Consider the following 13,519-nt stretch of genomic DNA (forward strand, 5'->3'; position numbering starts at 1 on the left):
TACCACCTTTACACATGCTGGAGCAGGTGGATGCCTGGAGGAGGCTGTGATCCCACGGGAGACCTGGTGGAAGGGCCCTGATCCCAGGCTGGAGCAGCCTGTCCTTGGAGGACTGCACCCCGTGGAAGACTGACCCATGTCACAGCAGTTTTGGGAGCACTGTGTGCCCGTGGGAAGGGCTCACACTGCAGCAGGTGCATTTTGGCTGCTGCTCGTGGGATTTGGACCCACGCTGGAGAAGTTCACAGAGAACTGTCTCCTGCGGGAGGGACCCCATGGCCTCACAGGGGAAGGAAGGACTGCTCTCCTGAGCAGCGGAAGAAAATCTCGGTGATGAACTGACCAAACCCACACGCCCTCTCTGCCTGCACTGTCGGTGGGAAGGAGGGAGTTGCTGAGGGGGAAAGGTGTTTTAAGGGCTTATTTTTCTTATCTTTCTCCTCCTCTGTTAGTAATACACTCACTTTGCAACCTAGAACTGGGCCTGTTTTGCCCTTGAAGTGTTTCTTCCGGTCCTTACCTCACTCATGAACTCATGAAGTTCGTTAATTTTACTTGTTCCCCTCTCCGCTGCCCAGCTGTGGCAGGGGAGGGTGAGCGAGCGACTCTGGTGGGTGCCTGGCGATGGGCCAAACCACGACACAGAGAAACCCATGGCTCACTCTTGACGGTTCGTGCCCGTCTCCAGGATGCCAGGGGCAAGAAAAACACCGGTACTTCTCATGCTGAACCCAAACCACACCGGGCCCCTCTAAGCCCGGCGCGTGTTCAAGGCGTACAACTTCACGCCATACGAACTGGTCCTGGACAGCTTATGCGGACTGTAACACAGGAAATTAACCTGCAGCCCTTAGTGCCACCTGCAGTTTGGCCCTGAGGTTTTAACCCCGGGCGGGACAGGAACGGAGCGCCGCGGACTAGGGATCACGCGTGTCCCCATCAGTGCGCTCCCGACGCGAGTAAATGCTGCCAGAGCCCAAAGGCCCGGCGGGACAGGGCCCGCTGCCTGACGCTCCGGCCCTTCGGCGGCTCCCCTCCAGCGGGGCCAAGCCCCCTCTGGCCGCCGCGACGGTGATGGAGGGGGCGGAAGGAGCCCCGCGCAGCCCGGCCGGAGCGCCAGGCCGGCCCGCACCATTACCGGGCCCGCACCATTACTGGGTCCGCACCATTGCCGTGCCCGCACCACTGCCGTGCCCGCACCACTGCCGGGCCGGCCCCGCGCCCGCCCTCCCGCCAATGACGGCCGGGGCCGTCACCGCGCTGCGTCACGGGGCGGCCGCCAAGATGGCGAAGGTGTCGGAGATGTACGACGTGACTTGGGAAGGTAACGCCGCGCAGCCGGCGGTCCCCGCCCGGGGCAGGGGCCGTGCCCGGCCCGACCGGTCCCCGACCGCGGGGAGGGGGCGGCGCTCCCGGGGCCTCGGAGCGCGGCGGGCCCGGGCCAGCGCCGGGCGGTCGTACCCAGGCCTGGGGAACGGCAGCGAGGGGCGGCGGTTCTGGCGGCCCCCGGCTCCTCGGGCTGCGGGTGGCCGGGCCGCAGAGGCGGCGACCTGCGCTCGGCCCCTCGGTGCCCGCAGGTCCCCGGCCGGTGACGGGCGCCTGTCCCGGAGCGCCCCGCGGTGTCCTGGTGCGCGGCGGGCCAGCCTCCCGCCGCCTCCCCTCGCCTCTCCCCGCCGCGGGGACGGACCCGCGTCCCCAGGGCCCCGACCCGCGTCCCCAGAGCCCGGCGGCGGCCGCTGCGTTCCCACTTCCCGGCCTTCTCCCCCTGGGCACAGCGCTTACCAGCAAAAATGGTCTCTTGGCAGGGTCAGCAGTTTGTGCCATAGTTCATCTTTTGGTGAACTGCAAATTGCCTCATACTCTCGTAAAACTCGATCATAAGCGTTTGTGTGGAAACTTCAAGAAGGTCTGAAGTGACAAAAGTTTTTTGCGAATACTGCCCTCCAGGCCTTTATAGTTTTCATGCCTGTTCGATCATAATGGTGATTTATTTTTCAGCATTATGTCTGAAAAACATGAAAGCTCAGCAGTACTGTCTGAGCTTTACTCGACGTTCTCAGTGATTCTTTTTTCATAATCGGTATTTACATGTGAGCTCAAGACAGCACTCGAGCCCTTTGCAGTCTCCTATCAAGAATAAATGAATGGTTTATGATAATAATTTTGGCCGTAAAGGGGGGATCTTTAGTTATGTACCATGCCTTGCAAACATTATAGTGAAGATAATGCAGAGAGAAGCTGTGTGATCTTGGGTTTTCGTTTATGTACTGCCAATCTGCAAATAAATATTTGAGCACTAGAATAATTCCCCAATCATGAATTAATGCATAGTTTGGTTTTGTAGCTAACAGGAGGAATATTGCATGGGATTATTTCAGGAGATGCTAGTGAACTTGCCCATTGAAATAGTGTCCATGCTGTCTTTCCTACACCGTTTTCTGTAGGATTGAAGCAAAACAAAATGGAATTTCAAACATTCAGGCTTTGGCTCAATGCCATTGATCTCACAAAAAAGTTTAGCTGATATTGAAGAAAGCAGTGCTGTAACTGAATTAAAAAGGGATGAAGATGTGAGCTTGCTTGTCAATGTTTCTGGACATCAGTATATAGTTAATTTTACTTTGGTGTTTGGTTGTATCACCATGATGTCATTAGACTAATTGGGAAAACCTTGATTGATCATTCTTTTGTATTTCTTGAATGAAGGTATAGTACCTGTGAAGCTCAGCTTGGATGGAGATCATATAGATCGTTGTTGGTGTTATTGATAGATTTTCACAGAAGTTGCCCTAAACCACTTTGTGTTGAAAAGTTCTCCAGTTTTAATTTTTCTTGAGCATATGTTGTTACAAAATGCAGGGTTTTAGTTGTTTGTTTTTGAAGTTTTTTTCCTGTTGTTCTTGGGTATCAGTGACGGAAAAGAGAAATGAGATTTTCACAGCATGAGTAATGCACTGTGGACATGTCTCTGTACATTTAGCCCTCCATACTTTATTTCGAAGAGTTCTGATTGACAGTAGTGGCACTATGCTAGGTGTGGAGTTTTGCATAGGGATGGGGTTGAATGAGAAATTTCGGAGGACCAGCTGATGACTTTTATCTGTCAACTTCTCAGTTTGTCTCTTTAAGTGTACATCCAAATGAAAGGCTAGCGTGTGTTGGTACAAGGGACTGTCTCCACTTTGGAAGCACACATTTGAAAAATTCTATATTTTTTTCTCTATTTCAAGAGATGAAAAGTAAAGTGAAAAAGGAGTCCTACAACAGACCATGCAAGGACTCTTCTTAAAAAAGATAACTTTTGTCTGTTTGGGCTTTAACAGATCCTGGTACAACAAAGCTTTTCATGGGTGAGGTGATCCCAGCAGTGCTGTGACCTAGTTCCTAGCAAAGAACTTGAACACACTTCTAGGAATTTTATGTAGCTCATTTTGAATCTCTCTAAAATGCCTGATTTATGTGAAACCAGGTATATGGTTGATATGTCGTTTATATACCCAGGCCTTTCTAAACAGGACATTTTATACTTACATATTGCTTAAAGATGAATCTGGAATTCATGGTTAGGAAAGAAGAATTATATGTAACAAATGAAATAGTTTGTACCTTGCTTTGCTTTTCACTCAGGTTCTTTGAGACAGAGATAGGAGTTTTACCATGGTTAAATTTTTTAGGTACATGTGTGGTACAGGTGGTTAGGAAAGATAACTGAAAATATCTGTGTTTTCCAGTGTGGGAGCTGTTGTTTTTATTTTTCTTTCTTTACTTTGTTGCTGTATCTCAAGCTTTAACGTTTATTTGGGAAATCTGTGTAGCAGGAAAACATCTTGTTTAGCTTCATTGTCTTGATCAATGGACTTAGATGATCCAATACCACAGAGTCCTGTGGTATTGAAAGAGAAGCTTATATGTTACATAACATATATTTTGCTTACTTGAGATAAAGGTGCTATGTTGCTCCTTTTCATTTTTTTAAATATTAATTTTTTAATAATTATCCTAGAGAAAATGGCATCTTTCCTGCTTTCTTCATTAATAAAAGAATTAGAAATTATGTGGAATGAAAGGAAGCCAAAAACTGTGGGTATAGCCAAGGAGTGAGATGTAGTAGGCTTGCACATCACTTGCTACCTGGTGATGTGTATCCTCTTACTAGGGCTTTCTTAAGCTATGTAGAACTTCATAGAATAAATATTTGTCATATTTTCAGTAATGCATTAAAGATGAATTTGTCCCATGAATGGAAATATCAAAAAAAGCAAACACCTGTGTAATTTAATTTTAGGAGCAGGTTTTGGAGTATACAAGTGTAAAATTAGCACAATCTGCAAACAGGCAGCAGTTCAAGAACTATTAAAAAACAATTTTCACAGAAAATGCTTCTGACATATTGCCAGAATTGGACAGAATAAGCCAGGTTTTCTTTTTTTAACCTAGCACAGCAGCATAATGGTGTTAAACACATCACACCCTACTAAAGGGAAGCAGCGACTTTCGGCTGTCATGGCTGAGCTTTTTGGGGATCTTTGAGTGCTGTCATGGCAACTCTTTTTTCAGTCAGTAATTCTTTTCACTGGATATCAAAATGAAAAAGAGAAAGGAATGGCATATTCTTTAAACTAGCTTTCTTTTTGATATAAATTGAAAAAGTGAAAAAAGTTTTTTTAAAGTTTTTTTTTAAATTCTGAATGCCTCTTGCTTAAGTTCTCTTAAATTAGTATTGCTATTTTCTGTCTTAAAAATTGCAGTGTTTCAATAGTGGCACTTCAGAAGTTTTCAGTACCATGTTTATGTGAGACTTCTTTCAAGGAACCCTTTGTCATTTTTGACAATATCATAAAATGCTTTATAAGATGAAGTTTAACAGTGTGTATATTTCTTGTAAATGTGTGTATCCAGCAGCATGTTGTATACAAAAGGAGAAAATTCCAAATGAATTTAAAAACTGAGCACTTCTATTTCTAATGTCTGTAGTCATTAGAGTCCACTTTAAGTGACAAACTCCCTTTCTGTGACTTAGAAACTGAATTCATATTTAGTTTGTATGAAAAGTCTCTAGGAAATAAGAAACAGTTTAATATTTTATCTCTGTAATAATCTGTGCAATTAACTGGTTTTGATGTAGATTTGTTCTGTTTCGTGCTGTCTTTGCTTTCTTTTGGCTATTCCTAATTTTCAGTTGTAATCAAAGGGTCAGATCAGTTTACTCTGGGTTTTATGTATGGATTTATGGGATTACAGCAGGCAAAGGTGAGATGCTGTTTTTGTTTTTTTTTAATTGAAGCCCTGTTGCCAGGATTAGAAGCAGCATCAGCAGCAGCCAGCTGTGGCACCTGTGCCTCTGCCTGCACCTGCCAGATGAGAGTTCACAGAGGTGGGCTCCGGGCAAAGATTTGGTGTCTGCAACACAGAATCAATAAACAAATGAGCTCTGGAAGTAGCATGGCTGCGGGGTCCCCGAGTGACTGCTGTGGTAGCAGTTATATGCCAAGGTGACATTCTGGAGTTTTGTCTGCCCCAAAGTGGTGATTTCCTTTATTTCATCAGGTGCTTTTAGATCTCAAGGACTTGAAAATTATGATCCAGTTATCAGTGGAAGTGTAGGTAATTATAGGAGGATTATTTCATATCTAGTTGCTTAGGCCGAATGAACTGACACCTTTCATGAAACACAGGTTGTGTCTCTTGGCCTGAGGTAGACTTCTTGCATGGTTTTAGGCAAAAGTAAGCAGTGTACCGAGTGCCTCAGTTCCTTAAAATTTGTAACATTTTGATATACATGTGCCATGTGCCAATTTAGAAAACCCCAAGTCTAAAACAAATGTATCAATTGCTCAGCACCAGCCTAGAGGTGACAGGAGACTTGTAATTAGACTTAGACATTTCTTGACCTTACTTGTTTTTTTCTGCTAAAATCCCTAATTGCTTATGCCCAGCCTGGAATTATGTCTCCAGGACTAAAGTTATTGTTTGACTCCTTTGATAGATTTCTTAGTAAAAAATTCATTGACAACATGGTAAAAAGCCTTGTATATTTTTATTGCAGTTCTCAGTGTTTTCATTCTTCTACCTTTTACGTAAGAGTCAGTGTTTCTAAAATTAATAAATCTTTCATTCATCAGCTGATGTTCTATTCTTTATCCTAAAGGTTTTTTTCCATTGCTGTAAATGTTGTACTTGTATGATGAATGGTAGATGTACCGTCTGTTAATACATAATTCAGACACTATTCCATTTGGAATCACACTGGAATGAAGGCATTGATAATTTCCAAGTAAATGAGTGGGTGGAAATCAGACAGCTTATTTATTTTTTGGCGTTTAGCTTGTCAGCTTTTTTGAATGTTTGTGTTCACTCACATTCTTGCCGTCTAACGTTGAATTTCCAGGGACCATCATATGTCTAGAACCATTTAACTTTGCCCATGCATATGAAATGTAACCCTGTAGTGGTTTTGGTTGAATTTCAAAACACAAAATGTAGCACAATAACAGTCTTATGAGTGATCCGAGATCACTTCAGGTAGATGGAACAACTTTGAGTGCATAATTTTTAACTGTCATGTATGTTAACTCCGTGTTTTGAAGTGCAAGGAAAAGTGACAGTGTCTAGATCTATCGCTGTATTTGTTTTTCCAGCTGTTGTAAAGTTTTAAAAAAATACTAGCAATAATTTTCCTCGTACCTTCTTATTAGTAAAGCCACTGTCTAGTAATGAAAACTATTTTCCTTAAGTTTACTCAAAATTTGTTCTTGTGTATAGAACAGCTATGCATTTATAAATGTATGTGTATATAAATCACATTCTTAGCAATTTCCTGATCTAGAGGATAAATAAAGCTCAGGCAAGGTAACGTTCTCTAGCTGACCTGATGAATATGCCTGCTCTCTTGAGGACTTAAATGTCCTTTTGAAACAAAAATCATAATAATAAAATAAACTGTTGTTTCTATCTTGCTTAGGTAAACAGAGATATTTTTTGTACCTTTGGACACTTCGCTGCAGTAGAAAGCCTTCACATCCATGTGTACCTTTGTTGAAACTCCTTTCTCTAGGAGTGTGTAGATTCCTTTCAGAATGGAAGTTCTAATGTTTTTTCTAAAATTTCAAGTGAGAATTTATCCACCTGTAGCAGAAATGCAATTTTAGTGTTGTTTGTAAATGTGTGAAACTATTTGGGAGAAATTGCTTGTAGCCTATTTTACCCAACAACGGATACATTTTATTATTTATTGGATAACTAGGTGTACATTTTTTACCACATATGTTATTGTCCTGAGAGACTGCAAACTTAGAAGTTGAATTGATTATGCTGGAGCATGAGCACAGTTTGGGTAATAAGGTTTCGGAGATCTGTTCTCTAGTAGCTTTTTAATATTAGTAGAAGTCACTTTCTTAGCTGCTTTTTAATCCCGTTCTTCAGGTGTGTATCTTGTCTATCATATGCACATTCAAATTGCCATTTCTGTCTGAAAATCTCAATTTATTCCTCCCGTATGCTCACAGATATGCGTGATAAAATGAGGAAATGGAGGGAAGAAAATTACCGAAACAGTGAACAGATAGTGGATGTTGGAGAAGAGTTAATTAATGAATATGCATCTAAACTTGGAGATGACAGTAAGTAAACAATCATTATTTTAAGTTTCCTTGTCTGATTTGGTTTTCTTTTTTCATTGTTATTTTATTTAACAGCCTTTATATTGTCTTTCATTACGTGCTGGTGTTACTGAAATATATATTACTTTCTTAGTCTAGTAGACTTCCATAATTCCAAGAGTTTATTTCTTTCCCAAAGGTGGGCTGTAGTGAAAACATCTGTAAAAATTACCTGAAAGAACTGTTTGCTCGCTATATTAGTATTTAGACTGCAATGTGAAAGCTTCATTTGAAACTATTACTTAGATATTATTTGCCTGATTTTCAGTTCTTCAGCACTGTGACAAAAATTTAAACATGTCCTCACAGGGATCTGTCTAGAACATGGCAGTTATGATGTTGGAAAAGACAGAGAATTAGAGCTTTTTTGCCTTTCAAGATGTCAGAAAGTACTTTGGCACTAAAAGTGCTAAATTGCTTAAGTAAGTTTTTGATTAATTCCAGCAGTTTCTTAATTTGTTTGTGTTTCAGTCGTGATTCTTGGGAGTAGAAGGGGAAAAATGTACAGACATAATTAATTAATTAATCTGTTTACATGATAGGTGTTTCCTATTATCTTAAAGAAACCCCAGATCAATTATCTGCATTTATTGTCTCTTTGTGTCCAGTTTGGATAATTTATGAACAGGTGATGATTGCTGCCCTGGACTGCAGTCGAGATGATTTGGCATTGGTAAGTTTTCAAGCTGACTTTTCTTTCACACTATATGTATTCAACCTGGGTGTCTCTTCCAGATAGTTTTTTGGAAGTTACTGGATATTCTGAACTCCATAGCTTGGACTGGTAAAAATAATATCTATCAAGAAATACACAGCTATGAAGAAACTGCCATCACCTACCTCCTCTAAGACATCACTTTTGTTTAGACAGATCACATCTCTTCCAACAGCCATGAAAATATTTACAGCTACTCTAGTATGGGCTAAAGGTCAAGAATAATATTGAAGTTGCCATATTGCACAGAGAGTGTTTGTTTATTGAAAACCTCTCAAATTATATTGGTTTTCTGAATGTTTTGATGGGTAAAATGACCCATCTTACATATCATATTATATGTCATGTTGGCTACCATCAAAAGAAGTCACTGACATATTGGCGCAGATCTTCAAGATAAATAAGCAGCTGGACTGCATAATGTATGAGGAAGGGCTGGGAAATCTGTATTAAGTCTTAGGAATCCCAAGAAGGGATTTTTGAATATGTACTGATGGGAAGGAAGGTATAAAGAAGGTGGGCACATACTTTCATAGGTGTGCAACAAAAGACGAGTGTGGGACGTAAGCTGCAACAAAGGAAATTCCACTTACACATTAGGAAAACCTTAGTAAATGCTTTATGACAAATGACATATTGAAGCTGTGGAATCTCCTTTGGAAATGCTTAAAAATAGATTGGCATATGGCTCTGCACTCCCTTGGAAACTGGCTCTGTTTTGAGTGGGGATTTGGAGCAGGCGACCTCCAAAAGTACCTTGCAATCCAAGTTACTTGGTGATTTTTGATAAAAATATTGTTAATCAATATTTGAGTTTTGTCAATTTGTATGCAAATTTATTTGAATAATATAAATAACAATTGAGATAGAATTAGTTTATTTTGAACTGTAACCTGTTTGTTAGATTAAAAACAAAAAAAGCCACTGAAATAAACAAACAAAACAACCTAGTCAACTTAGCTAATCCTTTAAAGGAAAAGACAGGAGAAGGCAAAAGTTTGTCTTTCAGGAAAATTTTAGTTATCTTTTCACCCCTTCACAAAACAGTCAGAAGAAAACAGACGCTTACCTTGTGCCCTGAAAGCCATCAAGCTTGAGCTTATTCTAAGTAAAAAGCCATTTTCAAGGCCCCAGGTCTTTCACGGCAATTACTCCTCCAGTGCCTTGTTCTCTGTCAGATGACCAAATACCTCATAAAACCTTTGAGGTTTTACCATGTGGGTAAAACTTAAATGCAAAGAGTCAGACTAGAGCATGATGCTGGGAGAAGGGCAGTTTGAAAGTAGGCAGAACAAGACAGAGTATCTGGAGTTCCATATATATATATGGTGAAATGGAATATGCTAGAAAATACAGTACAAGACTTTGAACTTGTGAACCCACTGAACTTCTCTCTCTTTTGTCCCTCAGAATAAAATACTGTTGTATTATAGCTGTTTGTTAAAAAAAAAACCAAATAGACTTACTGTTTAAATAAATACATTTCTGTATCCTGATTTATATGTAAAACAGATTTGGTCTTTATTTTCAGGGTCTCTTAAAGAAGACTTTCACAAAATTGTTGACGGAGCCAGTGTTGAAAGATCAGTTGTGAAACACTCTTTGTTTTTACTAACCCTGGCAGGGAGTTAAATTTCACTGTATGTGCCCTTTAAGCAATATTGCTTGAGCTGAGGGAATGCAACATTTTCTGTGCAGCTCAGGAATGAGATTAAAAGCATAGGTGGAGACTTAGAGGGTTTTTTAATTTTTTAATTTGACTGATTTGTAATAAAGAAGTAGTTAATTCAGACAAGTCATCTGTGGCGTTTTACTACAGCTGTAGCTCCAAAGTAGACAAACAGCTTTGGCACTCCTGTTTTTTAGCAGTGAGCTTTTGACAGCTGGGATGCATTTTGCTTAGGGGGATAGGTATCATCTACTCCAAATGAGAAGCTGAGGTAGTTTTCAGAGTAATTTCTCTGAGTTTTGTTTTTTTCTTTTTCTTTCCTCTATTTATTACTTTGTCCTTTCTGTCCTGCACAAAAAGCCCATGTGTAATGCATGCCCCTGCTGCAGCCAGACCTTAGTTCATGCAGGTGGTTTAGTGCAATCACCTCTTGTTGGCAGCACTTGCATTACCAGTATTTTACCTGCTGAAGTCCAGCTTTATATTTCTCTGCCTTTGTCTGATGTTAAAAAAGTCAGAAAGCAAATTAAGTGGAAATTGAAGTTTCACATACAAATTGTTTGCCATTGTAATTGAGAGAATTCTGAAAGAATCTCACAAGTAAATTACTGACATAGTGAAAAAACAGTCTTCAGTAAAATAAATTATTATAGGGATTGCAAGTCCCATTTAAAAAGAGGACATTCAGTGCTGCTGAGTTCAGAACATTTTGAAGATACAGCTAGTGCAGTTTATTCATGCACCTTTGATTTTATCAGTATTACAGTGAGTTGTTCGTGACTTTCTTACAATTTTTCCCGTCACTTTATTGTGTCTGATAGCTTCATCTACAGGAGTAGGTTTGGCCCCAGTCTGCTGTGTTCAGTTGAGTAATGGTTGTGTAGTGAGATCTAATGTGAACAATTCTGGTCTTGCATTACTCCTGCACTTGAAAACTACTTCAATATTGTTAATGAGGATTTTTTAGATATAAAAGTCCATCTACAGATTGTGGACTTCAGTGTTGTAAATGTTTTGTTATTTGTACTTTTGGGTTTTTTTAGTACATGTGTTTATAAAAATCGCTATCCTTCAGGGTTCACTGATTACTGGACCACAGGATGGATTTATTGTATGCAAAAGTTCTTTTTAAAGTCTACAATGTTGTCTGGATTTTAAAAGCTGAGATGAATCTACTTTTCTGGAGTTTCATGTAAATTTTCCTGTCTCTTAAGAATGGTCAGAGATTATGTAACAGACATCATGTAACATGCTGCTAAATACATGTAGTTTTTTATGACTAGAGCAAGAGCAGTTCACTTAGGCATCACTCAAAGTGCAATTTCTGTGCTAAACCTGAGCCTTTCTATGTGAAATTGCGTTGTAAAGTTCATTGCAAATTAAGTTGATTGTGATGGAAGTAGTCTGTTCTTGCTTGAGGCTAAGCATCACAGCTTTGGTCACTGTTGCTTTTCTCCCTTCTATTTCTTAGCATCTGGGAGAGGTGCAAATATTCCTCTTGGATGTGCTTTAGCAACCTGTTTATCTACAGAAACAAAGAGGAATCCTACTTATTGTTGCTGATTTGTACTTTTTCCTTTGACCAGTGGATTTAGTGAGGTGGAACAGATTATGTTGATAGACCTCTGCTAGAACATTAGGTCTGAAGAACAAGTTTCTAAGTTGAGTTGCATAAATGAGTGTCTGGAAGCGGAGGATTCAATGTGAAGCTTTTAACATGATGCACACCACTAGTCTGGGACTGTCCTGCCTCCCACTGTCATGAGTCAGCTACTAACTTTACAAGGCTCTTTAGCGACATTCATGATATGGTTACAAGTTAGTTTGCTGTGGGGAAGTTGTGACTCAGTCCCTCTACCAAACATCCTCTTGCTAATCCAGAAAAATCTGCCTGTGATGAATTCTTTTTATCCAGCCCAGGTGTCTCATTGATTTCAGGCATTAAAAATTATGCCTCTTCTGCCAGCAGGCTGTACCCAAGCCAGTGGCAAACATTTTCTTTGGATTTCAAAGTTTTATTTTAAAAATAAACACACAGCATTATATTAGCATAGTTTGTTCCATTGTGAAATATCCATTTATTAAAGAAGTATCACTTTAACTCTTACTGTCTTTGTCTTTTTTACTGTCTTGTGTCACTATGGGGCAACTAAATTGTATTCAAGTTTTAATAGTGTCAGAACTGTTTCAGTAGGTGAGTGTAATTTTCTGGGCAAGTAACTGTTTCCAAGGGGGCCTGACAATCTCATGCCCTGTATGGATGATAGTTCTTAAAATTAGTGATCTAACAGACAGAATTTCAGTTTCCAGCCTTCTCTTTATCAATGCATTTTTTTCTTGTTTCAAAAGTTATTTTACTCAGAACTGGCATGGCAGGTAGATGAATTATGACCCAAGGCCTTTTTTTGTTTCTACTTTTTCTTCTTCTAGCTTCTATGAAGGTAATTATATTCACAATAGTATTTTTGGTTCTTTGTACAGTTTTGTCTTCAGGAACTGAGGCGACAATTTCCTGGGAGCCACAGAGTCAAACGATTAACTGGAATGCGATTTGAAGCTATGGAAAGGTAAAACCTGAATTTTAAAAAACGTACTTTCTGTCTGTAAAAAATCTTTGCTCTTTCTTAAAAAAGCAGTCATTACAAAATGGCAAAATAATGCTGGGCAGTTTCTTTATAGGAAATAACAGTGTGCATGATCATACTAAGATTTTTAGACATCTGTATTTCATTTTTGGAGGTACTATGCAGTATTTCATTTTTGCAATCTTCCCATCAGAGATCATAGATTAGAAGGATCTCTTACTTAACAGCATAAGTCTTTATACAGTAGAACAGTGCGCAATTTTTTGGCAAATTCTGTGAGGTGTAAGTTTCATCTCAGAGAGCTAGAGCAGCGTATGAAAATTAGTGCCTATGGGTTTTTTTGCATTTTTTGCCTTAATTGTTCTTCTGTACACCTAATTACTGCAGGGTGCAGCTCTTTACCTTTGTTTCCTGAGTATGGGTAAATGAACTTAAAAAGGATTAAATCTATAGAGTTTGTTATAGAAACAAATAAAAAAACCACATGGAGTAGAATTGCAGAACATAAAAATCAGACTGACCTTTTTGAAATGTCCTGTAGAAGGGTTATAACATACTAAGTTCAACAGAAATTATTAAAATCATGAACAGATTAAATCTGAATGACCTCAGAACTTGAGGATGAGCTTTATTGTACACATTTCTCCTTGGATACATAACATTCTGTTCTATAACACTTGTCTTGGATGTTAAGAATGACTTCCAGTGCCTTTGAATGATCAGAAATCTATTCCCTGCCACATTTTGCATACAGAGTTGGTGAGTTTGGAGCTTTTGGGCCATATTGATAAAAAGGAATTGGAAGTACACCCTAAATACTTTTTAAAAAGATACTTAGTATATGTTCTTCATCCATTACATTATTGCAAAATTAGCTTTGAAAATGGTATTT

At 39.8% G+C, this 13,519-nt stretch overlaps 1 protein-coding gene across 1 annotated transcript in view; it reads left to right on the forward strand.

The window, feature by feature from the left end:
• The first annotated feature begins 1,215 nt into the window (after nucleotides 1-1,215).
• The window catches only part of EMC2 (ER membrane protein complex subunit 2), a 38,366-nt gene continuing 26,062 nt past the window's right edge, over nucleotides 1,216-13,519 (forward strand). The window contains exons 1-4 of the mRNA XM_014879362.2: nucleotides 1,216-1,324; nucleotides 7,506-7,619; nucleotides 8,267-8,331; nucleotides 12,524-12,609. Of these exons, the coding sequence (XP_014734848.2) occupies nucleotides 1,237-1,324; nucleotides 7,506-7,619; nucleotides 8,267-8,331; nucleotides 12,524-12,609 (353 nt within the window). The 5' untranslated portion in view covers nucleotides 1,216-1,236. The remainder of the gene's footprint in view (nucleotides 1,325-7,505; nucleotides 7,620-8,266; nucleotides 8,332-12,523; nucleotides 12,610-13,519) is intronic.

Source organism: Sturnus vulgaris, chromosome 1 (assembly GCF_052056855.1).
Source record: "Sturnus vulgaris isolate bStuVul1 chromosome 1, bStuVul1.hap1, whole genome shotgun sequence".
NCBI lineage: Eukaryota > Metazoa > Chordata > Aves > Passeriformes > Sturnidae > Sturnus > Sturnus vulgaris.